This window comes from Catharus ustulatus, chromosome 1 (genome assembly GCF_009819885.2).
Source record: "Catharus ustulatus isolate bCatUst1 chromosome 1, bCatUst1.pri.v2, whole genome shotgun sequence".
In the NCBI taxonomy this organism is placed as follows: Eukaryota; Metazoa; Chordata; class Aves; order Passeriformes; family Turdidae; genus Catharus; species Catharus ustulatus.
In genome coordinates, this window is record NC_046221.1 from 116,003,179 (window position 1) to 116,029,261 (window position 26,083).

The 26,083-nt window shown below is 41.7% G+C and overlaps 1 protein-coding gene across 1 annotated transcript; it reads left to right on the forward strand.

The window, feature by feature from the left end:
• Positions 1-2: 2 nt before the first annotated feature.
• Positions 3-24,378, forward strand: LOC117008607 (desmoglein-2-like). The gene is made up of 15 exons (XM_033082585.1): positions 3-126; positions 6,176-6,211; positions 7,073-7,207; positions 8,163-8,321; positions 8,593-8,737; positions 9,970-10,130; positions 10,977-11,111; positions 11,253-11,438; positions 12,401-12,660; positions 13,519-13,661; positions 14,267-14,494; positions 15,876-16,106; positions 17,116-17,258; positions 18,395-18,763; positions 20,750-24,378. Exons 1-15 carry the CDS (start codon positions 82-84, stop codon positions 21,773-21,775), a joined length of 3,402 nt encoding a protein of 1,133 aa, XP_032938476.1. The 5' UTR covers positions 3-81; the 3' UTR covers positions 21,776-24,378.
• Positions 24,379-26,083: the final 1,705 nt, after the last annotated feature.

Below are 26,083 nucleotides of genomic sequence, written 5' to 3' on the forward strand. Positions count from 1 at the left end.
GCTACTTGTGCCCCCTGCACGGGCCAGCGGCATTCTAGGTTGGACGGCCGGAGCAGCTGAGCCCGGCACGGCACGGCGGTCATGTCCCGGGACCCCTCGGCGGCGGGGCGGCTGCTGGCGCTGCTGGTGAGTGCGGGGCGCTGCTCCCTCGGTACCGGGGCGCTGCTTCGCCCCGGGGCTCCCTCGGTACCGGGGCGCTGCTTTGCCTCCGGGCTCCCTCGGTACCGGGGGCGCTGCTTTGCCTCCGGGCTCCCTCGGTACCGGGGCGCTGCTTCGCCCCGGGGCTCCCTCGGTACCGGGGCGCTGCTTCGCCCCGGGGATCCCTCGGTACCGGGGCGCTGCTTTACCGCGGGATGGAGCCGCGGGGGTACCGAGTGCGGCCGCCGGAGAGAGGTGTTCCCATCGGGACTTGGCCGCTGGGAATTCTTTGGGAATTAGGTAAAAGCCATCGCCTTTTGCTGCCTGAAAGCAGGTGGAGGTAGGAAATCCCAACTGGAACGGTCTCTGGGGTGGGTGGGGTTGCTGAGGCGCCGGGAGGAACAGGAACGCAGTGAGCAGCTCGCATTGTTGCCGTCTTCATGTTCAACATACTCTCTACAGCATAAAATTGCATTTCCCTTCTGGGGGAACAGTGCCAGGAGGGAAGATGAATCGAAAGTTTGGAAATCTTTAAGGCCTTAGAAAAATTACACCAAATTCTTAAATCCAGGACACTTCAGACTTTTTCCTACCCTTCCCCCTATTTTTCAGCCATCAGCCTTTAGATCTTCCATCCTATGGAATACTTTCTCCGGCTAAAATCAACGACTGTCTCATAACAAACTGAGAACGAAACGCTTGGTGTGTTGGATTTGGACTGATGCTTTCTAGCTCTTTCTCACTCGTGTACAGCAAACTCTTTGTTGTATCTGCGGCATTTTCTTTTGCTTTTCACCTTTCCATGCTGGCAGAATGCCTGCGGAAGTTGGGCTGCCGCCACTCAGACAAAGGTGAGGGTGGAGGCCATGCCCTGGGCTGTGCCGGGAGCTGCCGAGCAGCTGGGCAGGAATCAGTAATGGCTTGTTGCAAGGACAGAATGGAAGGCGCTGGGGGTCGAGACCTTGTTCTCTGAGCTTGGGAACCTGCAAAATCAGATTTGTTATCTGGAGACCTGTTGCCTGATAACTTTAATGCAAAGATGTGGTTGTGCATAAGTTGGCCAGCAACAGTTAAACCTGTTTTTACGGCAAGCTGGTAGTTGAGGTTTGGTTGGAAAATGTTTCATCCTCATTTTGTCCAAATGAACGATGGAGTGCCACTTGTGCAAAAGTTTTCACGTATCCTCTCTGCGATACCTGAAGCCACACCATTGTCCATTTTGATGGGCTTGCACTGGCTCAGGATGCTGTTAGTTTTGCCTGAAGACCATTTGTTTTCTCAGTCTTCATCATCCTCAGTTTCGGCTAAGGCTGAGTCAGGATATGATGTACTGAGAGTCAACTCAGTTTGGCCTAAAAGACTTGTTGGATAGAATATTAGAGTGAATAAAGCTGCCTTAGATGGCTGATGTCAGAAGAGAAAGAGAGGCACTGCTGGGTTCTGAAATCTTGGGGGTTTTCTCCTAATCTGGGCATTCATGTGGCAAAAAGTCAGGTTTCTTTAGAGTATTGGATTAGAGTCATTTATTTATTACAAATCTTACAAAACTACTGAAAAAAATTTAATCTAAAAGTAGTATCTTCTCAAAGCATCAGGAATGGTAGGTTCTTCCTCTCCCAGTTTTTCCTGGAAGTACCTCTCAGTGCTCCCTCCCTGCCTGCAGGCTGCATCTTTGTATCAGCATCCCTGGGTAGCTCACAGAGGTCACAGCAGATTTCCCCAGGCCCCTGCCTCCGACCCTTTTCCAGGAACCTTTGTCTTTGCTGAATGGTGGTGCCACCCAAAGGGTTGGGTTTGACTTGGAGCATGTCCAGAGCACACATCCAGAGCCATGGACATGCCAGGCAGGCACAGCTATCGAGGATTGTTAGACTGGGAGGTTTCTCGGCCTTTTCTAAAGGGGGTGGACATCATGTCTTCAAGAGAAGTCTTAGAACAATTCCTACATTTGAGTGAAAGAATAGTTGACAGAGATGTATGTATCTTGGTATGGGAGTAGCAAAATTCACCATTTCTCTGAACATCTTCCTCAGACTGTTCTTCATTAATGTTTGGGATGTTAGACTTAGGCTGGGTATGATGAAATTCAGGCCTGAATATATTAGATCACTCCTGTAATGTCAGAGTCAGTAGCAGATAATTTTCAGAAGTCATAGAAACAAGTTAAATAAAAACCATCATAAATTGAAGCTTGGTTTTACAAAGAGCAGAGGTGAGCTAATTCAAAGCAACCTAGCTTCTGTTGCCAGTAACGTGTTGAAACATGGTAATAGTATTTACAAGCATCTGTGGATTGATTCAACATTTTAATATTGTTCAAAAAATGAGGGAAAACCCAGCTGTGGTGAGGTTTGAAAGCAGCTGAGAAATATGTAAGGTCTAGTATTTTATCCATCCTATTGAAGTGAGGTGGTATGTTTTTTAATACCACACTTCAGAAAAAAAAGTGAATCTGTCCAGGAGAGACTACATAACAGCAAAAAAAAAAAAAAAAAAAAGGCAATCTAAAGTCACAAAATCTTGTTCTGTGATTTTTAAGAGAAATTAAAGAACTGTATGTGAGAAAAGACAGTAAGATGTTTGATAAGTTTGCAGATACACAAAAGGTAGAATAAAAGGGACTTGTGAAGGAAAGGGAATTGCACTATACAATGAGAGCATTGTCAACATGACAAAAGAGATTAGGTTTTTAGGCTAAGACATCTCAATATAGATGTTTAAGTTTCTGTTAAGGTATATGGAGATGCAGTGGATGCTGAGTGCACCTGTTTGATTGGATCAGACTGTACTTTTGAAGAAAATCTGAGGAGTGTGTGAATTGTATCCCTCCTGGGTGAAACCACATTGGGAGATGCATCCATCTGCTTATAGATATTGGATCTGTGAGAGCAAACTAATTCTAGTCTGAGAGATCCATCAAAACATGGGTTGTATGTTGTCGGGTTCTCTGCATGAAATCCTCCTGTGTTGGGTTTGCAGTACTTAATTGGACATGCTTGCAATCAGTAGTGCTCAGGGAGAAATAAATATGGACTGGTTTGGGTGCAAGTTGAACAGTGCTCCTATCTCTGTTGATATTGGCTATATTTCTGCTGATCATAATGAATGTTTAGTCACTTTGTGTGTCTTACTCTGAATATCATGCAGACAGCAATATGGTCAACTTGCAAGGAGCTAAAAATTAGGATAATAAAATGAAGATGAAAATTAACAGACTATAGGACTATCTAGGCACTCCCTTAAGTTAGTGAGGCTGAGGGACCTCCATTCCTCATTTTTAAGAACAGGATAAACAGTTGTCAGAAAGCATTTGGGTGTAGTTTGGTTTTTTCCCACAGCCAGGAGATGTACAAGTAGATGACCTTGGATAGTCGCCCCTGCGTGCTTCTCTGAGGTCTTCATATGTTGTCTTCAACACCAAACTGACTCACAGGAGGTGCAAGCTCCAAATCTCCTCACACACGGCACCCAGAAAAAGACCACAGTTCTATGCATTACTGTTTCATGGTGTAGTAAATACAGACACATACCTTCTTGGTTACTCATTCTTTATAGCTTTACAGCTTAAATCTGAGCTTTGTGTTGAAAATCTGCCCTTTAGTCACTTCCTGACTATAGATGAACAGGGATTTGGGCAAGAGCAGCCTTGCAGTCTCTATACATAGCAGTCACTCCCTTCTTTCCCATGCCCTCTTTCCTATTGCTGCTGCTTTCCTGTATTATTTCATTCCAATTTCATTACTTCAGGCCTCAGACCTTTTTTTTGTAACCATCCCATTTTCTTCTGACAATGTGTTGTCAGCTCTGGTCAACAGGTGTCGTCAGTAGATGTCTGGTTTTTGAGCCAAGGTTATGATGCACAGCAAATGACAGAGCTTTCCTACTCTGAGCCTTTAAGAGAAGGTAGTTGTAAGATACTAAAAAAAAAAAAAAAAAAAAAAAAGTGGGGAGGAGCGGGAAAATTCACATGTTCAACAGGCAGCAAATTCTGACATTTCACTTGTCCTTGAAGAAAATGTCACTGAAAAATACTTTTCCCCCCAAAATTTTTGGAACTTTTAAAAATTTTCAATAAAAAGGCTGGATCCATTTACATATTTTTCCTCTTTTGTTTATGCATCTTGTGAATAAAAGTGTCATTAACATTTAAGTTAGCATTAAGTGTGTAGGTATCTTCTAAGTCCTTTGTGAGGCTACCTGTGGACGGTAGATTGAATAATAGAAGAGCAAAAGTATTTTTTACTGTCTTAGCATCAACCTAGAATGTTTTGAGGGACATTTGCTACTACACAAATTGGTTTTTACTTACCTTAATGAAAGATTTTCTTTTTATAATGACTAGTGGAATTTTTTACACATACATTTTTGACATACATCTCAGTGAAAGAGCTGCTTATTTTTGGTCTTTAGACACTTTTGTTTATACTGGGTCATGAGGTTTCCAGTACAAGGAAACTTCTCACCGCATGCCTCTTGTCTCCATTCAGTTTTAAAACAGAAAGTTTTCCCTCCAGTTTACCAGTTAGAGCAACCAAGGACGTTTCTTGTGACATCTTGACAATTATTCACCTTCCAAAAGAGTTGCAGCTTCTGTGGAAAACCTTGACTGTAAAGCAAAATTCTCCTGTCACTCTTGCTGGCATAATCTCATTAGTCATGAAAATAAATTTTGAAAATCCATAAAATTAGTAAAATCAAATAAGACTAAGAACATCCATGAAAACAGCTTGGTGTGAGATCCTGTACCCTTCATGATGCATATCCATTGGGAAACCTACTGCTTGATAATTTTTGTCTTCAGAATATATACATTGGGAAAAATACCATTTGAAAAGGCATTTTGTTGAACAAGTTGAAACAGAAATTTGCTGTATTGCTCAACACACTGTGCTGGATTGTGTGGGTACAAGATAACATCTTTAAAAAAAAATAGAAGCTGTCATCAATTCAGTAATCAAGACTGAGTCAGAGGGAGGAATAGGGAGAGCCCAGTGAACAGACTAGAAGCCAGTCAGAGACTGACTTATTTGAGTAGAAAACCACCTTTTCTGAGCCTGCTTTGCCTTAGGCAAAGACAATAATCCTAAGAAATGCCTTAGAAAATAATCACCTAAGTTGCAAAATATAAGTAGTAATAGTTTTCAGAATGGTAACAGTATTCGCTACCTGTACAAAGTTCAACAGCTTGATTTATAGGTTCCCCATGTTGTAATAGCCACTTTTTATTGTTGCTGCTTCCCATTCTCTACATTTTTTACATTTTGAGAGATGTTGTTGCTTGCAGAGTCTGGTGCCTGGAGAGTGGACATAAACATGGGGTCTCTGATAAATTGGCTTTTTCCAGCCAGGATTTGTCACCTAACTGAGATATTCAAGGCCAGGTTTAACTCTCCTGGCCTATCCTGGTATGTGAAGAGGTGGGCAGTCCCAATACTGAACGTTAGCCTGCAAGGTTTTGTCAGAGCCCTGTTTAAATAAGTGATGCCATTTATTCTCCCAGCAAAGTTCTGAGTGAGAGCTGCTTCTGTTGTGTACACTTCAGCAGATGTTTGGGTTAGTGCTTACCTTAAACACCATTTATCCGATTTTCTTCTCTGATGTGATTTGTAACCCACCACAGCCACAAATCCAAGGTTTGCCCAGAAGAGGGAGCTTCTCCAAAGTGCTGCCGGCAAGCAGCGCTTGTTTCCATCAATGGCACATCCTCTTTGTTTTGGAGTACTGAAGCTTTATTCAGCACTAAAAAAATGGTTGTTTAAAAATTACCATAAAATCTGAATTTATTAGGAAAAAATATTAATTCCTTATGATCTGTTTCCTGCTAGGAAAAAGGTGCCAAACTTTATTGTATAGTTAGAGTATATGCTTTTAATGTGAATTTTTCAGAAGCTGTTACAGGTAAATAATAAATATCAATTTATACAGGTCAGAAACCTTCTTCCTTGTGGCTTTACTACTCTTACAAAGCAGTTCACAAAACTTTAGTACTGCTGAAGTAACATAGAATTAATAATGACTATCCTAATTTCCATTGCAGATCTGTTTGAATTATGGACATGGGCTCTACGTGAAGGTAGGTTATAATGGAAAGCTTTTTCTCTATCAGTGCCTGTAGAAGGGTTCTCTCAGCAACATGTCAAAGCCATGCCTTATTTCAGTTGACAAATGTCTTGAATTCTACCATTTTCTGATATGTGAAAGCTGCATAATGAATAGAGAAATGAAAGCTGAAAAGTAAGCAAATAAATTCCTACATCCATCACCTAGGGTATCATTGAACTTTGAGAAACTTCCCCTAACACAATAAAAATGTAGATTGCTTTTTTGAACTCAGTAGATGAAAAACCACTGTTTTATTGAACATGTTAATCTGGGAGTCAACAGGGACAGTAGAAACTGAAGTGGACAGAAGGATGAGGGTTGTCACACAGAGTAAGGTGTGGTTAAACAGGGATAGCAGAGACATGGGTGGATTGAATAGAGGCCTACTCTTCCATGTATTCTGTTCCAGAGAGAAGGTTAAACATGTAAGGCGGTATTGGTAGGAAGATAAACATGGTGGTAAGGCAGAAATGGTGGTTCAAAACAGCCTTAGTGCCAAACTGCTTCCCACATCTGCTGACAGGCATTTAAATCTTCCAGAGCAGGTATATTTTCACCAACCACTGGTCATGAAAGCTTGCTCATATTTTTAAAGCCTGTCTTGCCTAATTCTGTCTGGATGAGAGGACCAGTTCAGTTTTCCTCTTCAACCAACTTGAGGACTGTGTAGCTCTTAGATTGTGACTCAGAAGGCTGATGCTGCTCCATGATTTTGAAGTTACTAGCTATTGAAAGAGCAAAAGTTGCTCAGAAGTCTTGGCTGCAGCAGCAATAAAGCATTTATCTGAAATGACTAAATGTAATGCTGACGTTCCATCTTGTCTTTTTACAGGTTTATAACCGAAATGACAGGAGTGGCATGTTGTCTCATCCCAACAGCCTAGTCAGACAGAAGCGAGAATGGACAGTGCCTCCAGCTTTCATACGGGAGGAGGAGGACAATTCTTATAAGAATCCAATTGCTAGAGTAAGCCCAGAAAACAGTTAGATATGCAACACACAGAAAAATAGAGATGAAAATATAAAATAGGAGTGTGGCTTCCCTAAGCATATGCACGAATATTTCTTTCATTTTAAAGAACTATTGAATACCGGTTGAAAATTGGCACATTTCCTTCTGTTTCCTTTAATTTAAAGCCTGGTTTGGCTCACTCATGTTTTCATAGCCCCATTTTTTCATAAAGCTTTTGGGGAATGCAGTATCTTTGAGATTTTTCACCCTACCACCCATACTCAGCTGGAGTTGACATTGGAAGATGGGTCCCAGATCTGCTGGTGGTGACTGGGCAGAAGAATGTACAGGGAGCATGATTATGTATTAGTAGTCATTTAGGAAACAGTTAAAAATATCCCAGAGGTTACCCTTTGTGGAAGAGTGATTTGTGTCTGGTACAACACCAGTGTTGAAACCTGAATTCACCACTCCTGCCACTTCAGCACATAAAATGACTGCAGGTGGTGGCAAGCTGTTGCCCTCTGCTTGGGCTGCTCCTTGATGGTGATACTGGCACAATGCACACTTCTCCAGATATTTTTAATATCTGGTGATAGCATAGAAAGGGTGTAATCTCTAGTCTCTGCAGCCTTTTCTATGTGTTCACCTCCAGGTCTGACCTTTTTTCCTCCACTCTATCCCTTCTCCAGTCCTGCTAGACTTGGCAGCTTAGGTCTAACCTCCTAGGTCAGTTCCCAGATCCAGATGTTTCTTGTCTCCCTGCACCAGCTTATGAAGCAGAACATGCAGCCCTTCCTGCATTCGTCTCTACATCTCCACTGTCAGAGGGGAGTGCAAGGAAATAAATATGCAGTGTGTTGAATATTTATTTTTGTTTGTTCATTACAAGGTAGAAAAAATATTTTGTTGAACTTTTAAATGTGATTTTATTTACTGAGTGTTTTTTAATTTCTTAAATTCATACTAGATACATTCAGATCTTGAAGAAACAGGAATAGAAGTAATTTACACTATATCCGGTCAAGGAGTAACAGAAGCCCCTTTTGGATTATTTGTTATCAATGGAAAGACTGGTGACCTGAACATAACAGGAAGAGTGGATAGAGAAAAGACTCCAATTCTTCTTGTAAGCTGAAAATTAATTTTTTTCTTTATAGATCCCCTCCTGTCAATTTTTAATTTATTTTCTTTAAATGTGTCTGCTTGAAATAATACATATATATAATGTATTTCTGGGTATTTGTGTATACCTGCTTGTGTTTATAAGCATATGTAATAAACTTTTATAATATTTATTCTTTGTTATATATAATGGGTATATTTCTGGTTTGCATTTGTGTTTGGATGTATGATGGTCCCTCATTGGATTTGTTTATTGTTTCTGTCTGTATTATCAGGTCCGAGGCCACGCACTAGATAAGAATGGGGCAAAACTGGAAGAGCCAATAGACCTCCCAATTAAAGTTGTGGACATAAATGACAATTTTCCAGTGTTTTCACATGAAGTTTTTGTTGGTTCAATTGAAGAATTAAGTGAAGCTGGTAACTTCATTTTAATTTTTTTTCCTTTTAGTTTTTCCCAAGATATGCAAGGGGACAAGTGCCTATGCACTTTTGGAGCAGTACACCTGCAGTAACAAAGGAACATTCTCTTGCTGACATAAGCCAGGTTATCCATGTGTGAATGAAGGTTTTTATTCAAGGCTAGGCAGTGTTGTGTGATTAAGGGAAAGCGTCCCCCTCGGGGCAAGAGAGAACAGTATTTCCTCTTGTGGCGTCTTGGGTTTGTTGTCAGAGCTACCACAAATCCAGGAACCAGAGTTCTTCTGCAGGAATTGCACGGGAAAAGCAATTTGCCTTGTGGCCTAGTAGTCACAGCCTATTTGGGAGGGATTTCACTCTGCTGCCCCATCCAAAGCCCTGCTTTATTTGTGGGCTGGGGAGGTAGTTTGTTGGTAAGCACTTATGGCTGTGCCATAACCACTGAAGAACAAGTTAATGGCCATTTTCATATGGACATCAGTAAACATAAGAGCATAACAGATTATTTTCAAGAAGATTAGAAAAGCTGGAATAAAACAACCTAATAAATACCTGGCAGTGTGTCTGTTTCAATGTCACTATAATCTGAAGAAACAAATTATTGCCCATCCACTTGGGTGAGGTCTTGAGTAACCTCATCAATCTTTCAAGTCAGTAGCAGCCATATGTAATGTTCCAGCTAAGGTTAAAACTTAGGCTCTGGATGCTGAAGTATACCTTCTCCCAAAGGACAAAACCCCCTGCCATAAATTATAAGAGGATTGCACCAGGGGTACCACTGCATGTATTGAGTGAAGCTGTTGGAGGGCATCAATACAGATCAGTGATTTTAATAATATTCAGGAAAATGAATAATTAGTACTCTCTTTAGAAAAATGTGTGAGGGAAATGTAGCTCATTATTCAATAGCTTGTACTTTCTGCTCTGCTTGGTATCTACATTTTTCTGTCAGAATTACTGAGAGAATTTAACTTGTTGTTTAATTTGTGCATTGAATTCCATGAGTTACAGATGTGTGAATGCACTGTTTGTTAGCTAGAATATATACTTTTAACATGTACCTATTTGGTTTAAGGATACTTCTTCAACTTCATGCATTAAATAAAGTCAAGAGCATCAGAAAATCATGCAGTGCATATAACAAAATGCTCTTATCTTTGACATTGCAGTAAAGATATATACCAGTGCATGGTGGTGTAAACAAGTGCTGTATTTTCGTTTGTGTTTTCCAGGTACAATTGTAATGAGGATAAATGCAACCGATGCAGATGAACCAAATAATCTGAATTCCAAAATTGCTTTCAGGATTGTTTCCCAAAGCCCTAGTGATGCATTCAGCATGGATAAGAATACTGGCGAGGTTCGAGTAGCAAAAATAAACCTTGACAGAGAGGTAAAAAACCACTCCAGTTATGGTGTTCGTTAGCAGTGGTTTTCTGATGTGCCCGTTGTGTCACCCTCAGCCCTGCCTGCAGGGTGAAGAGCTGGCCCTCTTACCTGTCTTAACTTCCCTTGGGATTAAAGCTTTGCCTGGCTGATGCATGCTTTTCAGGGACTGAGAGAGGAGGCAATGAGATTAATTCTGTATCCCCCCACCCATCACCTCCCTATGCCAGCGCCAGCCCAGTGGTTGTTGCTTTCTGTCCCTCCTGTGCAGCCAGGGCAGGAGGTACCCAAAAAAAGGCATAATTTCTTTCTGCTGAGGAGTGTATAGCAAAGGTTACCTTGATCCCCACCTGCAAAGCTGCTGGTTACATCTGGATTTTTGTAACCTGCCATGCAAATCACGGTGCAAAGAGTTAGGACAGGTGCTACTGTGAATCTGCACTGAAAGTCACATATTAGCAGGGACATGAGCTGTGCTTGCAGAGCTTTCCCTGGCCAGCAGATGGTGGTGGGAATGCTGGCTTTGTGGCTGAGGGATGTGGCTCTGCCTCTGGCCATGTCCTGACATTCAGATGTCACTGGTCCTGTCCCTGTTCATGGCCACTGGAATTTTTTACTTTGGTATGGAAGTACAGTCTGACTCTTTGTGTGAAAGATGTGGAAGTCCCGTATCCTTTTCAAATCCTCAGTTCTACTCCAGCAGAATCTGTCAAGGCACTTATGTGCAAGATTTACTTCTAGCTAGAGAGGAGTTACAATTGACCATAAGAGACATTACCAAAATGTAAGAGAGAACATATAGCAATGGAAGAATGTTTAGCTTGAATTAAACACCTTTTTCTTACCATTACAGACACAAAGTAGCTACTCTTTGGTGGTGGAAGCAAAGGACCGTGGTGGTGAAGCAGGTGGAAATGCTGCAACATGTTCTTTAGAAATCAAGATTCTGGATGTCAATGACAATCTACCAGTTGTTGAAAGCCATGCAGTAAGTACAATTATCACAATTTTTAGCATGTTCCTACACCTTCCAGTACCCCATGATAAGACATTATGCAGTATTCCTTGCACTGTTGAAATGAGGTAAACCATGACATCTTTTTAAAGAGTGGATTTTTTTTTTTTGCAGTTTGAAGGAAGCATTGAAGAAAACAGAGCAAATGTGGAAATTATGCGAATAAAAGTATTTGACAAAGATGAAGAGTTTTCTGATAACTGGCTGGCAAAATTCACATTTGTTTCTGGCAATGAGGATGGTTTTTTCCAAATTGTAACAGATACCCAAACAAATGAAGGAATTTTGACTGTTGTGAAGGTAAGTATATATTTTAGAGATGCTACTTTAAATATTAGAATAATTTATCCATCTGTGTTGACAAATTGTTTTTATTCAATCAATATGCAAAACTCGGTCAATATGTACAATATGTGAATACTCCTCCTTTTCCATATTTTTAATGCATTCAGTTATTCAATGCAAAATAAAAATTTTGTCAAGCTTTTCCATTGGCATTTTGTGTGATCTCAAATATAGCTAGTAGGGCAGAAGTCCCCAGACTTCCCTTGCCCTTTGGGCTGCAGTACTAACATGCTGTAAATTTCCATGTTTCTACTGTCCTTGATGATCTCAGTATAAATTTCTTTATATTCCCTGGCCACTGATAATGTTGCAGGTAACACCTGTTCCATGAACCATGGGCTACAGACTGTTTTATGAGTTTCCATGAATTGAAATGATGAGGAAAATACTTTCCGTTAATGGAAATGTCTATTTTCTTTATTTCTATTTGCTTTTCTTTAGTCTACAAGAACTGAAGATGCATAGTGCCCTAAGCAGCTTTTCTTTTTCTTTTTTTTTTTTTCCTCCTTGGGTTTGCCTATTTGAAAACTGCTAATTATTAAAAAAAATAAAAAAATAATTAAGCATTATTAAGTGAGTGATTTGATTTAAAAAATAACAAACCACAAATTTGGAAGAGCCAAGTAATTGAACATGGATTCACTGAAAACATAGGCAGAAACTTAAATTAGTTTAATTCAATAATATAAAGCCATGCTTATGGTATTATCCATTAAAAATGAGTGAGAGTAGCAGGTTAACAAACTTCCGCACACTGTAGCACCCTTATTGCTTAAATATAACTTAAATATTTACATTCTTATTACTTAAATAAGGATGCTATAGTATTTTTTAAATATTAAATGTAAGCACATTGTCCAGATTTCAGATTCTGACAAATTCTGAATGTTTTTGTATTATTTTCTCTATTGTTCTAGGAGCTGGATTATGAAAAAATGCAGAGCCTAAACTTAGGCATTGTTGTTACAAACAAAGCAGAGTTCCACAAGTCGATTAAACCCAGTTACAAAGCAGAAACCATTCCAATCAAAATTAAGGTGATCAATGTGCGGGAAGGCTCTATGTTCCCTGGTGGCACAAAAATTATTGAAGCAAGTGAGAAACTGCAGATAAAGCAAGTTATTGGACAGTATCAAGCCTATGATGAAGACACTGGGAAAGTCTCAGAGCACATTACGTAAGAGTATTTTTATAACCATCAAAACTATGTCAGAAGTCATATCTTATTGTCAAATTTAGCATGTTGAACCAAAATAATTTCAAAGGCAATAATTTTCTGCTAAGTATAATTCACACCTTAAACATCATCATGATCTTCAGTTTTCTATTATGCAGAAAACAGGTGATATGAAAATCTTCCTTCTTTTGTTATATATGGCGAGACATGAATGTTTGGGCTTAAGTTGTCTGTGTTTGCAGGATATGTTTATCATACCTGCCTACTTCTGAGATAAGATTTACCAATCTGATTCCATTGTCTCCAGTAAAATTAGAAAGGAATATGCAGAAACATTTATCAGTCAGAGAGAAAGGGTGTAACACAGATATGTCTGCATTTGTGTGCTTGGGTTTTGAATCACAGCTTTTCAGCTAGAGTGTTACGTTTAACCACCACCATGGCCTTTACAAATCGTGCACAGCGGAGTTGCATACCCAGGGGTGGACCCCTTTCCCCCATGCCTGTAATGCAGTTTTTAGTGGGTGTCTAATGCTCAGCTTGTGCTGGGAGCACCAGAAGGAGGGGAAGAGGATGGTACCCAGCAGTGCAGCTCCATCTTCTGTTCCTGCCTCACTCCTTGATTGAACTTTCTGTAATTCACCCATACCTAAATGTTTGATCTAGAGAGAAAAGCAGCTCTCAACATTCAGGGTAGGTTTATAGTTGTGACCAATTACAGTGACAGGAGCATCAGACCTCAGACTAAGGGATTTGATTTGTTTTAAATGGCAAGTAAACATACTCTGAAGCTGCTTTTTTTACTGATGGTTGTTTTCCTCATTATAAATGTGTCCATCTTTGTGTGATTTTCATCAGATACATGAAAGGAAAAGATGCAGCAAACTGGGTCACTGTAGACTCAGTCACGGGTGAAATCCGACTTGCTAAAAATCTTGATTACGAATCACCTCACGTAGTAAATGGTACCTACACTATCACCATGTTGGGTGTAACTACTGGTAAGTTAAGAAGGTTTTGTGTTCACACAAATTAGTTTGTTTGCCTATCTACAAGGGTAGTTGGTTTAACCTACCCATCTTTAAAGTTAGGCGCCAAGTGTAGTCTCAGTATTCAAAGGAGAGACTCAGGCAACTCATTTTTTGAAATGGGTTCCCAAGGTAATTGTTTCTCCTCTTTGACTAGATGGAGATGAACTTCTATAAAAAGTTTTCAAAGATAGGTCTGATGTGAAGCTCTATTGTCAAGGTGGGAATTGCCAATATCTCAGTGTGCCTGTAATCAGACTTCACAGTCCTAAGTTTTCTTGACTTCTAAGCAAGAAAGACTGAACTTCTTTTGTATCTAAGTAGAATTCTTCATTTATAATCTGCATGTTACTGTGTAACCATACAGGATTTTTTTTCCAAGTTAAAATCATAAGAAGCTTGCCTTCAGAAGAACTTTGTCAATATATTTATTAACATGTGGAATAAAGCACTGCTTTCCTAAGCTCTTTCAACTTACTTCAGCAATGTTGGTGTTTTGGAAAAGTGTTTTGGGGTTTTTTTTTAAGATAAATTTTTGTGCACAAATCAATTTAATTTTTCATATTTTAAATTCTTAGATTCCCCAAGGAAAACAATCACTGGCACAGTCGTCATTAAAGTTCACGATGAGAATGATAACTGCCCAGTTATTGTGAACCCTGTGCAGACTGTGTGTTCAGATGCAAAATTAGTTGATGTTACAGCTCATGATTTGGATAGTTACCCAAACAGTTATCCTTTCAGCTTTACTGTCATTGATGAGCCAGAAGGGACAGCAGAAAACTGGATAATTGCATCTGGAAATGGTAAGAAAATGAATTTTTAATTACTTTCAGTTCTTTGAAGTCCTAAGGTCGTAATTTATTAATTCCAGTCAAACTGACAGTTTGGCTGAGTGAGACCATGGAGACCATATGGAGTCAGGCATCAAGACCATAATTTACATTCTGCTCTCTTCTCTGTAAAGGTTATAAAAGTTCAGATGTGTCCTCTGGGGTGTTTTGCTTTCCCTTAGCTGGACCATCTTTGCCTGACTTGATGTGCCCCATGTGTAGAGACCAAGATTTAATGAATAATGCTAGGATCAAGCTATACCCATCTTCTCATGGAAAACATGCTGTGATGCATTGTCTGGGCATAGAGGACAAGCTGTCTACGAGCCATCAGTGTGTCCTTGTGGCCAAAAGGTCCATGGTGTCCTGGGGTGCATTAGGCAGAGCAATGCAAGCCGGTCAGGGGAGGTGATCCTGTCTCTCTCCTGTGCTCTGGTGAAGCACATCTAGAGTCCTGTGTCCAGTTCTGCCTCCTTGGTACAAGAGGGATGTGGAATTCCTGGAGTATCCAGACAGAGGGCTATGAAGATGATTAAGAGGCTGGAGCATCGCTTATGAGGCCAGACTGAGGGAGCTGGGCCTGTTCAGCCTTCAGAAGCGATGACTGAGAGGAGACCTCATCAACATCTATAAGTATCTCATGGAAGGAGAGTGGCAAGAGGATGGACTCAGGCTCTTCTTGGTGGTGCCAAGTAATAGGACAAGAGATAGTGGGCAGAAATTGATGCACAGGATGTTTCCACCTGAATATGAGGAGGAACTTCTTTGCTGTGCAGTGACCATACTTGAGAACTGTCTGGATGCAATGCTGTGCCATGTGCAGGATGACGCTGCTTGAGCACAGAGGTTGGTCTAGATGCCCCACTGTGGTCCCTCCCAACTTTAATCATTCTGTGATCTGCCTAGTCATGACATAGGCACAGGAGCAACTTTTTTTGGCTCCTGATCTCTGTCTGTGGCCTACAGCAGATTAATCTCCTCAAGACTGAAGAGTTTTTTTGTGAGTTCAGCCTTTATCTGTCCAGATGAAATGGATGCTGTACAGGTGATTGGGCTGTCTTCCATGCTTAGCTTCTGGTCTTGTGAAATTTCACAATTATCTGAGTCTGCAAGTGAGCATGGCTGCTCACTTACAGCATGAATGACTTGATAAAAACTAAAGCACATATACTGTAGCAGCAACTAATTAAACTTAATCCCATTGCATTGACTGGGCTTAACCGGAGGGATTTGTTGGAAGACTGTGACAGTTGTATTTTAGTTCGTTTACAGGAGTTAATTTTCTCTCTGCTCACTTCTTGCACTTCTTGTCTTTTTTTTTTTTTTTTTTTTCTTCCCTCCACTTCTGCCTCAGACACCAGCATACAGCTGGTACCACAAAACCTGAAGCCGGGCAGAACTGAAGTTCCCATGCTAATAAAGGATTTCCAAGGGGTCAGCTGTGCTATGCCACAGTCCCTACAGCTGACTGTGTGTAAGTGTGCAGATGATGGCGTGTGCCAGGAGAAGTTTGTCGGCGCAAAGTCGGTGGGTCTGGGACCAGCAGCGGTTGCACTAATCATCTTGGCATTTTTACTTTTGCTGCGTAAGTAATTGTTTCATATTATCTCAGAAGCACTGCAAATGTGGTCTGCAAAGCATCAAGAAAGAAAGAGTCCAGCTCCCAGGTTTTATCATCTTGATACACTCTGTGTAAGCTTCTAGTCTTGTGGGAAGTCATGGCAGATCCCCAGCTAATTTTGGTAATATCAGCACTTCACCCTCAAAGGATTTCAAGCTGTGCATTTTAAAATTAATATTAACAACTTTTAATATTTGTTTATGGTGCAGTAAATAACAAGTGGGGAAGCAGTGAGGAATGCTTTTGGTATTCTGAGATGTCCCCAGGTGAACCCTAGCTCTTCCTACGCAAACCACAGCACATTCTCCACTCTTTTCTGTCACTGCAGATTCACTGCCTTGCTCAGAGCAGCATGTGACATTGTTCTTTCATGAGATAAAATAAAAGAAAAATATGAATATTTGTAATTATGGTGTGGCCAAGTGTAGCAGTGCTGCATTTAAACTCCCAATAGTTTATTGCTTGTGCTGGCAGCAATCTAACTGTAATAAAACAAAGTTCATGCTACAGGAATAATATTATCTGCTTCTGAAACTGGGTTATTCTGAGTCCCCCAGGCAACACTCTAGGCATGACAAAGGAGTGATGAGGTGGAATTTACATGATGCCATGTTGTTATCTAGTAGTAAAAGAGGAGGAGTTAGAAATGCTGAGGTTGTACAGTGATAACCAGGGCTTGGAATTGAGATCTTTGATAGAAGTATGGTTACATACATGTGTGGCCATCTGCAGGATTCAGGCCCTGATGTGTTAGTTGTCAGTTTGCTCTCTAGGAAAATGGCCTTGGCATATGCTTCTAGGAAATGCCTTGAATATTTGGGAGCCTGTCTTCACTCCTTGCCTGCCCTCATACTGATCACTAGCTCATTGAAAATACATTTAGGTATGGGAGCTGGCCAAACTCACAGTGGCCCTAAGTATGCTAAGGTCCTAATAACCCCACTGTTAATGGCACCCTTCTGTTTCCCTACAGTTGTTCCACTGTTACTGCTGCTGTGCCCTGGTGGCTTGGGAGCGAAGGGATTTGGTGGAGCCAAGACGTTTGCTGACATACCAGACCACAGTGAAGCGATGTTGCGTCAGTGGAACAGTGAAGGAGCAGCTCCTGAGGAGAAGGCACGTACCCCTAATAGCCCTTCTCTTTGATTTCTATCCCAGTGTTCAGTTTGGCACCTGGGGCCTCTTCCACACTACAGGGCGATATTTCAAAGCTGTACAACAGATTTTAACAACACATGAACATTAATTAAAATTTACCCTGTGAGGCTCCGTGAAGGATGTTTAAGAGATGGCTTCTACCAGCAGCTGTAGGAAAAGCAGCCATACCACTTAAATCCCAAAATATAGGGTAAGCAATCAAACAAATGTTGATCATATCTGAGCAGAAGATAGGACTGTGGGAAAGGCTTTGAACCAATAGAAAGTGAAACATTTGCATTTGCAGGCCTGGAATGCTTTGCACCCCTTTGGGAGCATGATAAAGCAGCAAAATAATGGGTTATAATGCTGAGCTTCCCTTCACTAGTTTAAAGTTTCAGACTTTAAAACTAAAGTTTTAAATTAATTCTCTGTGTATTTTCTTTTTCAAGCAGAGGAAATTCCTTAGTAAGAAAGAAAAAGGCAGAAAAAGGTGCAAATCTGCAGAGGGAACAGTAAATGCCAAGAGAAATTTGCTCTTTGTTGTTATGCTATAAAACAAGGTTTTCAAAAAAAGGGTATGACACTGACATACTTTTGCACAATAACAGAAACAGAAGGTAAAAGACCTTGATTTGTGGCCAATCTCACACCAAATTCTTGTTGAAAGATAATTAACAAGGAAGCCAAACTGCAAGGAAAAAAGAAATGGCCAGGAAGCACCACAGAGGTGGCAGGCAGTGCATACATCCAACTTTGTGCCTGAGGAAAACTCGGCAGTTTTCCTTGCAACAGCTGAGCTCCCTAGAGTTTTGCAAGCTCTTTTTTGGTGGTTTTGTTTTGTTTTTTATTTTCAATCCTCTGAGTTTCAAAAAAGCAATGAATGATCTATGGAAACATTTCAATGAACCTTCTTCACAGTACATTTGTGGAAGCTGCACCCTGTTTTAGGAGGCCTTTTACTCTTTGCAGCAACACGTATAAGTGCAAATTCAAACAAGTTGTAAGGCAGCACCCCTCCCTGTTCCCACCCAGCCCCACTGCTGGTTTGGTGAGTTCCATGTGCTACACTGCAAAGCTTTCATGTCACATCTTAATTTGTCTTATTTATATAGCCAGTGCTAAGCTTCATTACACCCACTGCACTTGGGAACTTGAAAGGAGGAACAGCAGCAGCAGCGGGAGCAGCAGCAGCAGGAGCAGCAGCAGCAGGAGCAGCAGCAGGAATGAGTGGAGAAGAAGTTCTAATAGGAGCAGGCAGCTCTGCCTCTCACGCAGGAGAGCATCACAGCACTATTACCAGGGAAAGATGGGAAGAGCAGAGGCGTCTTCTTTCTGCTGCCAACTATGGAGCCATCACAGCAGCTGGAGCAGCTGAAGGCATGGCAGGTGTAGATGGCAAGACAGTCATGTCTGGAGGAGGAGTTGCTGTGGGAGCAGCAGGAGCCATGAATGAAGAATTCTTAAGAGACTACTTCAATGATGTAAGCATATGACCCAAAAATTACAGTATTGTGGTGTTTACACTTAGCATTGTGAAATATCATTCGTGTTATGGCAGAAAAAGATGAGTAGATGTGTAGATAGAAACAGTCCTGATACTGTGCATGTGGAGTTGGGGGGTATTAAGAATTTTTGTGTTAGCTACACATGCGGGACTGGGAGTGTGACAATGATCAGTCTTCTTGCACTGAATGCTTGCAAGGTGTCACAGAAATAGACCTTTCTCTCAAGGAAGGTATTTGTGGATGGTATTCAGAATATTCAGCAATAGCAAAGGAGCGCCTTGCCCAGGAAAAAGCCCTGAGAAAAACTGTATGATCTAAGTCTCAGGGATTTAAGAACATGAAACTGGTCTCTAGGGAGGCACCTGTGATTCATCATGAGTCACAGCTCCAAACTTTAAGACGGAGCAGGTTTTTGAAAGATAAGCCGAAGATGTCATTCACTAGTGGGTGGGGCTGTATTTTCAAAGTAGCTGATGCAGTAAGTGGTGCTGACTTGTCTGTTTGCCCAGCAGCCTGGGTGAAGGGCCATTCATCAAAAGTGTATGAGGCATGTGTTGCAATCCCCTTCCTTTTTTTTTACCAACCTAACCATTGGTTGTTCCTACTTCTTGAAGCTATTTCTCTTCATGTTACGCGCATCATTAGTCCTTTGGCTAATGAGCTCCTTGTAGTGAAAGTTTGACTTCCATGCACCATCACCTGTACAAACAAAACATCTTCACACCTTACAGCCGGCAGCTGGTGTGGTTTTGCAGGGGAGTAGCTGTGCAGATTTGAATCACCACCTCAGGCCAGGGAAGGATTTGAGCGTTAGGTACTAGTGTGTCTCAGGGTGCTCTAGTCGCTGGTCTACAGGGTGAACAGATGTAACAGTAGCAATTTCCTTGTCTTCCGCTCTTTGTGACATACTTCAAGCATAACTGCCTGATGAAGTCTTCAGGAGGGAAGTCATACTCAGTATCCACACAACTTCTGGGAGGCTGAAATATCTCAGATTAGGGATGAGGAAACAGACAAGTAACCAAACCAAATACTTGTAGCTGATTTTTGTGGCAGAATCTTGGATCAAATGCACATAAACATGCAGAGTCAAATTGGGTCTGGGTATATGGCACATTACACAGATGCCTGTGCTAATTTGCAATCCAGAACTTCAAATGTGGCAGGAAGGTGGTTCTGAACACAAGCCAGGAGCCATATTAGATAAAGCTGGTTCAGCAGGCCCAGAGGATTTGGCTGTCTTCACTTTTGGAACTGCAGCTGATGCAAACAGATACGCAGATATTTGTGCCAGCACCACAGCAGCTCCATGGCAATGGTTTCAGATTAAGCTGGCCCTGCAAGCACTGTAGCCAGAACTCACGAGCCCTCCTTGTTGCCAGATGGCCTGCATAGAGCCTAAGAATTTACATGATGGACTATGCATTCATGCTTTACCAATCCATTTAATTTTATTTCTTTTCTGTTGGGCATCTTGGATGTGATTCTGTAGTCTGCACTGGTGAAAAGGGCCATGGTAGATGATAACATGTCAGCATGTACTCAGTAAATGTTCTTTAAATGTTAGAGTACTCTCAGAAATGGTCTTGGTGTTCTCCCACAAAAACCTAGTTAAAGTTGAAGTTCATTCACTGAACTAAAACAATTTCTTCATTAATATGGAGCAGTATCACAAATGGTACATTTACTGGAAGGAACAGCAGCAGATGGTGATGGTATCCAAAGTCTTAAATATAATGTCAGATTTTTCTTCTCATCAAGTGTGCTGTCAGGTTCAAGCTAATTTCAAAAAATAAAAAAAAACCATGTTAGGTACAACCCTTGTTCGATTGACAGTTTCTGTGGGATCAGTTAATTTTTTTTATTTCAACCTTTTTGTCTAAGCATTTCTGATTTTTCAGAATTACTAACTCCAGATCTGGCATTAATGAACTTTTGCTTGTATTTGTTTTCTCTCTGCAGAAAGCTGTCTCTTTTGCAGATGAAGATGAAGAGCAAGCTGCAAAAGACTGTCTACTGGTTTATTCCCAGGGAGAATCAGGCTCCCCTCACGGCTCTGTTGGCTGCTGCAGCTTTATTGAGGGGGACCTTGATGACCGTTTTCTTGATGATTTAGGAGAAAAGTTTAAGACTCTAGCAGAAATATGTATAGGGAGACAGATCAACATGAAAGAAGGTGGCTACAAGAATGAATCAGGTTTTGGTCTTAGTGAAGGAAAGTCACAGCTCTTAGATCAGCAAAATGCTTCCATCTCTGAACAGGCCTTTGCCTCAGGCAGTGGTTTCCAGTCCGTCCCACCCATGAACGCAGGCAGTGGCACAGGAGAAAGCACCCTGTCCAAGGAGGTGGTCACAGAAACAACCTTTTCATCATCCCATTCTGGGCAGCACAGTGCCCAGCACCTCCCTACAAGCCAGGCAGCGAGCAATGTCACCATGATGGAAACATCCTATTCTGTGGGGGCTCCTGCCCGCTCAGCCCCTGTCTTTTTAGACCCCCAGTTTAAGGAGAACGTAGTGGTGACAGAGAGAGTGCTGGCACCTGCATCGAGCATTCAGGGGATGGTGCAAATCCCTGATTTGCCCCACGGAAGTAATGTGATGGTTACAGAAAGGATGGTGAAGTCAGCAGGTGCAGGACCAGGAGCCCTGACAGTTCAGGATCTTCCTGACTCACAGTATGTGGTGGTGAGGGAGCGAGAGAGGGTGCTCGTGCCTGCTGCAGAGCAGGGTTCGCTTGGCTTCCCCGCTTCCACGGAGGAGCGCAGCACGGTGCTGAGTGAAAGGGTGGTGACAGCCTCGGGGCTGCAGAGCAGAGCTGAACAGGCAGCAGGTGGCAGCTCAGGAAGGCAAGAGCATGCTCTGATCACAGACTCCCCTCTTAACCTGATGGGCTCTGACTTACAAGGGCCACCTCCTTCCAGTGCCACACTGAGCAAGTCTTCCAGGGTCACCAAATACAGCACAGTGCAGTACACTCGCTCGTAGCCTGGCTCCTTGCAGGGGTGCCAGTGTCCAGCACCCTTCTGTCTGCATGCATCCTGCCTCGGGCTTCTCCACAACATCCAAATTTGCTGGAGTTTCCAGAATGACATGTACTCATTTGCACTAGTTTGTATAAATATGGATTGTATGACCAGGAGCCAAGTAAGGAAAACTGGTGTTATGTTACATTGGCAGGGATGCTTTTGAAGAGGAAAGATACGAGAAATACTTTTTTTCCTGGTTTTCTATTTTTGTTACTGCTTTTTATTATACAGATAGTGTAACAACACCACATAACCAGAGCTGCCTAATTATGGGAAAACAGGAAAAAGGTCTCCAATCTAGTGATGGATAGTACCCTGCAAAGCACCAGTAAAGTTTTTGAACTGCTATTAAGTGTATCTGAAGTCCTCCATTCAGGAGAATCAGTTTCTCATTATGTGTTTGCCATTGCATTGTGGGCCATGGTAGCTCCTCCTGAGCCTTGCTAAGAAATCTTCATGAGAAGCCCAGGCCACCAAAGCTAGTATGCTTTCAGGGCAGGGGTGTGTTGATCTCCTGAAGGGATGTCACAATTTCAGGTTATCAGAATTTGTAACTTAAGCAATCAGTGCTTGCATGTTACCACAGCAGTTAAAGAGAGCAGGTAGTAAAAAAGCTGAGAACTGCAATTTTTTATTACCTCAGTCTAAAAGTTCCATTACTTGGTGTGGGTCTACACTGACATAGACAAGTAAGCATTTGCATCATGTACATTTTCCACTTCATTTAACTTGTGAGAAACAGCCAAAGCTTACCTTAGCCTTAGAGCCAGAGATTCAGTCAGTGACTCTGTCAGCAAAGTTTATGGCCCTTGGACATCTGTAGGATCTGATTTACAGGTGTGAGTTCAGACACAGAAATCAGCCTTGTGTATGTATGGTTCCACTAGTTTCAGTGCCAGAGCCCGAGTGGCTGGGATAGTGCTGTGTAAGAACAACTTCCAGCTTCTCATGGCTGTGGCAAGACAAGAGAAGCTCCTTGTAGCTCTGCAACATTGGAGTTTGCTTTCCTTGAAGTGCTGGTAAAAGCAGGAGACAGTACTGCACTGTTTGGCAGTATGTATATATGCACATGTAAATATTTGTATGCCATTTGGAGCATTCTGAAGTTAATTTTATACCGAAAAAAATGTCTTACACTCCTTATGTTTCCTCAGACGTGTAGGTAGCGTGTTTATCTCAGCTGTGAAAACAGCAAGTTGGTCATAAGGTAATGTAAATCCTGTGGACCTGCAGAACTTTCAGGTTGTCTCCATCTCCTGGAGTTTTCCTGCAGCTACAGTGTTATGTTTTCCACTGATGTGTTCTACCTTTGACTAGAAATGCTCTCAGTGTGTTTAGTTTCACTAATAGTAAAAAAAAAAAAAAAAGCTTCAAAAACATAAATACATAAATTAGGAACCAGGCCTGTGCTCAACTATGACAGATGGGCCATTACATAAGTGGAGTAGTATTTCCAAACGTACCAAACTCCCTGCTTGCTTGGACCTATTGGTTTATTTGTCTCTTACACCACATTTTTAAAATACATGTATTTATTTCTAAGCAAACCTGCAGGTCCAAGTGGTCACCACTTCTCTGACTTTCTAATAGACTATCTTTGTGGTTTCATACAATCTTAAAATAAAGAATTCTACTGTATTTTTTTTAATTCTTCATTCAAACAGCTATCCCAGTGAAAACACTGGCTTTCCTACTGCAAATAAAGAGTTTAAAGATGGAATGAGGACTGAGATTTGCCAAACAGCCTCAAAGAATATCTGAAAGATGCAGATGTGTAAAAAGTTGGCATCCTGCTGTAAAGATTCTGACAAAAATGTGAATTGTGCCTTGTGGTTAAGTGCACTATACTCTGTACTAATTTTATGCAAGAGAACAGCATCCCCTCCGTAGATTTACTGAGCTTTGAGTCAAACCCTTCAAATCAGTTTATGCTTCCAGACACCATGGCATGAAACAGTCTTGGTTTTATAACATGTTAAGACATGCAATTGTTAACATCCAGAAGAAGATGTAAGAGTGTAATGTTTGTATATAAAACTTCTTTCACAGATCTGCTTGTAAAGAATCTGAATAGATTCATTAAGAGTGAGCCTCCATTATTTGGCTCAGTGTTGTAGCAAGGCTGCAGCTGCTATCAGCATATCAGCATGTGTTAATGCTGGCAGAACATCCATCAGATTAAGTCAGTCACCTTTAATGGAGCTGTGTTTTGTAAACGATAGTGACTGGTGGGAGGAATGTACAGACCCAAATTAATGGAAGTTCCTGGTTAGCATCTGACTACTCGATAACCTCGAGAGTGGGACTAGCCCCAGACACTTATCTTTGTGAGGGATGCCTTGTTGTGACTTCAAAAGGAAAAGCAAAGTCTGTAATTTTCTTATCTAAGAATAATAGAGCACAGTTATGCTGAAATGCCTGCATGACAGGGATTATTTCCATGCTGCTCTTCTGTGATTTATGTTACCTGAGAATCCTTGCTAAGTATGTTGGATTCCATGAGTATGAGCCAGCCTTCCGCAACAAGGATGCAGCCTGTGTCCTGGATACCCACAAGGAAGAATTTCTGTGTTATCCCTCAATGTGTAGTTGGAGCTAGGTTAGACTTTGTAAGACAGTACAATCTTTTCCAGGCTCCATTCTTTCCTGGGAATTTGATCATAGTCCCCCATCAAAAGATTAAAGCTTGTCAAGGTTATCAGCTGTAGATCAGTCTTTAAAAGTTCAGTAAATCAGCTGCTATTCCTAGGAGAGTGATGATAAGTGTTTATGGTCTTGAGGCATCTCAAAAATGCATCACTCCTTCAGCGTGCACTGCAATGGTGGAGCTGGTGGTGCTGGCTGTCTTCTCTGCTGGCCCCTTCTCTTTCCTGGTGGCCTTTGAGCTTCCGGGGAGCTCAGAATGCATTGCAGCTGTCTGTCCTTCTTACCTTATGTGCAGGAAGGTTGGCCCCTGCCTGCTGCTAGTGCTGGCTTTCAAAGCCCACAGAGTTTGTGCGGTTTCAGGGTTGCTTTTCAAGGCCCAAGTGCATGGAGAAGCAAGGCATTGGGGGTTACTGAACACTCAAAAAATTACTTCCAGACATGGGAAAAGCTGAGAGCCCTGTTAGGAGAACCTTCTTCCACAGGCATCATTGCTGCTGCTACAAGGATGGGATACTGGATGGCAAGGAATTTTGGCATGGTCTGGGAGAGGCTTGGTGTCGACAGGACAGCACTCACATGAGGCAAAATGATGGATTAAGATGACTGAATGAGGAGAAATGGTGTTCTGCTTTCTCTGCTTGGACAGCAATCACTGAATAAAAAAAAATTATGTGGGGCAGGGCCCTGATTACCCAATAAACCATTCCCTGTGCCCCAGCCCTCTGGTGTGACTAGAGAGAGTTACTGCCAGGAAGCAACTGCACAAAAGTAGCCAGTGTGACTCTTGAACTACACAAAGTGGTTGCAGTCTCCAGCTCCCAGTTTCTCCTTGTGGCCTCACCCCATGAGCCAGCACTGCAGGTGTTCAGGTCTCCCCAGCCTGACCCAGTCCAGCATACCATATTGCTCAGCACTACGACAGCCAAAAATCAAATGCAGAGCTGAATACCTGTTCGCTGTTGCATGGAGCTAATATGTGGGGAAGTTGTCCTCATTTTTACAGCTACCCATTTGTGAAGCCACAGAGGCTATAGTGAAAGGGGGCATGACAGTGGGGCCCAAATCTGAAAATTGTATTTTTAGTAACTCTGGGCAATTTTTTTTACATGCCAAATGGTGTAACTTCCAACATTATGTTGTATTAACTAGGGAAGCCCAAGGAGAGAGGAATTCACACTGTGCAGATGTTCCCTCTACTTAGTTCAGTATTTTCTGTTAGATACTGATGTGTAGAGAGTGGTAGCACTGGTTTTAGAATTGCCCTGAAACTTATTTCCTTGAAATATTTAACAGAAAATATCTTCAGCCATATGGTAGGAGCACATCCAGAAGGTGCTGTGGACATGCTGGGGGAAAACCATGGCAAAGTTTGCTCTGGTGGGTGCTGGGGAAACAGGAGCGTTTATAGCCTTCCTACCTCAGCTCCAAGCTGGTTTCTGACCTATGTTTCAAATGTTTCATCAGACTATTTCTCTTAGATCTGTTATCTGTTATTTGCTAGAGCAAATAGAACTCAGAGATATCACGTCACAATGATTACGCAAAAAGTCAGCATTGATTCCCTGGCTAATGATTATCCAAGACCTTTGGAGTGTGGCTAAAGTTTAAACCCTGGGAGCAA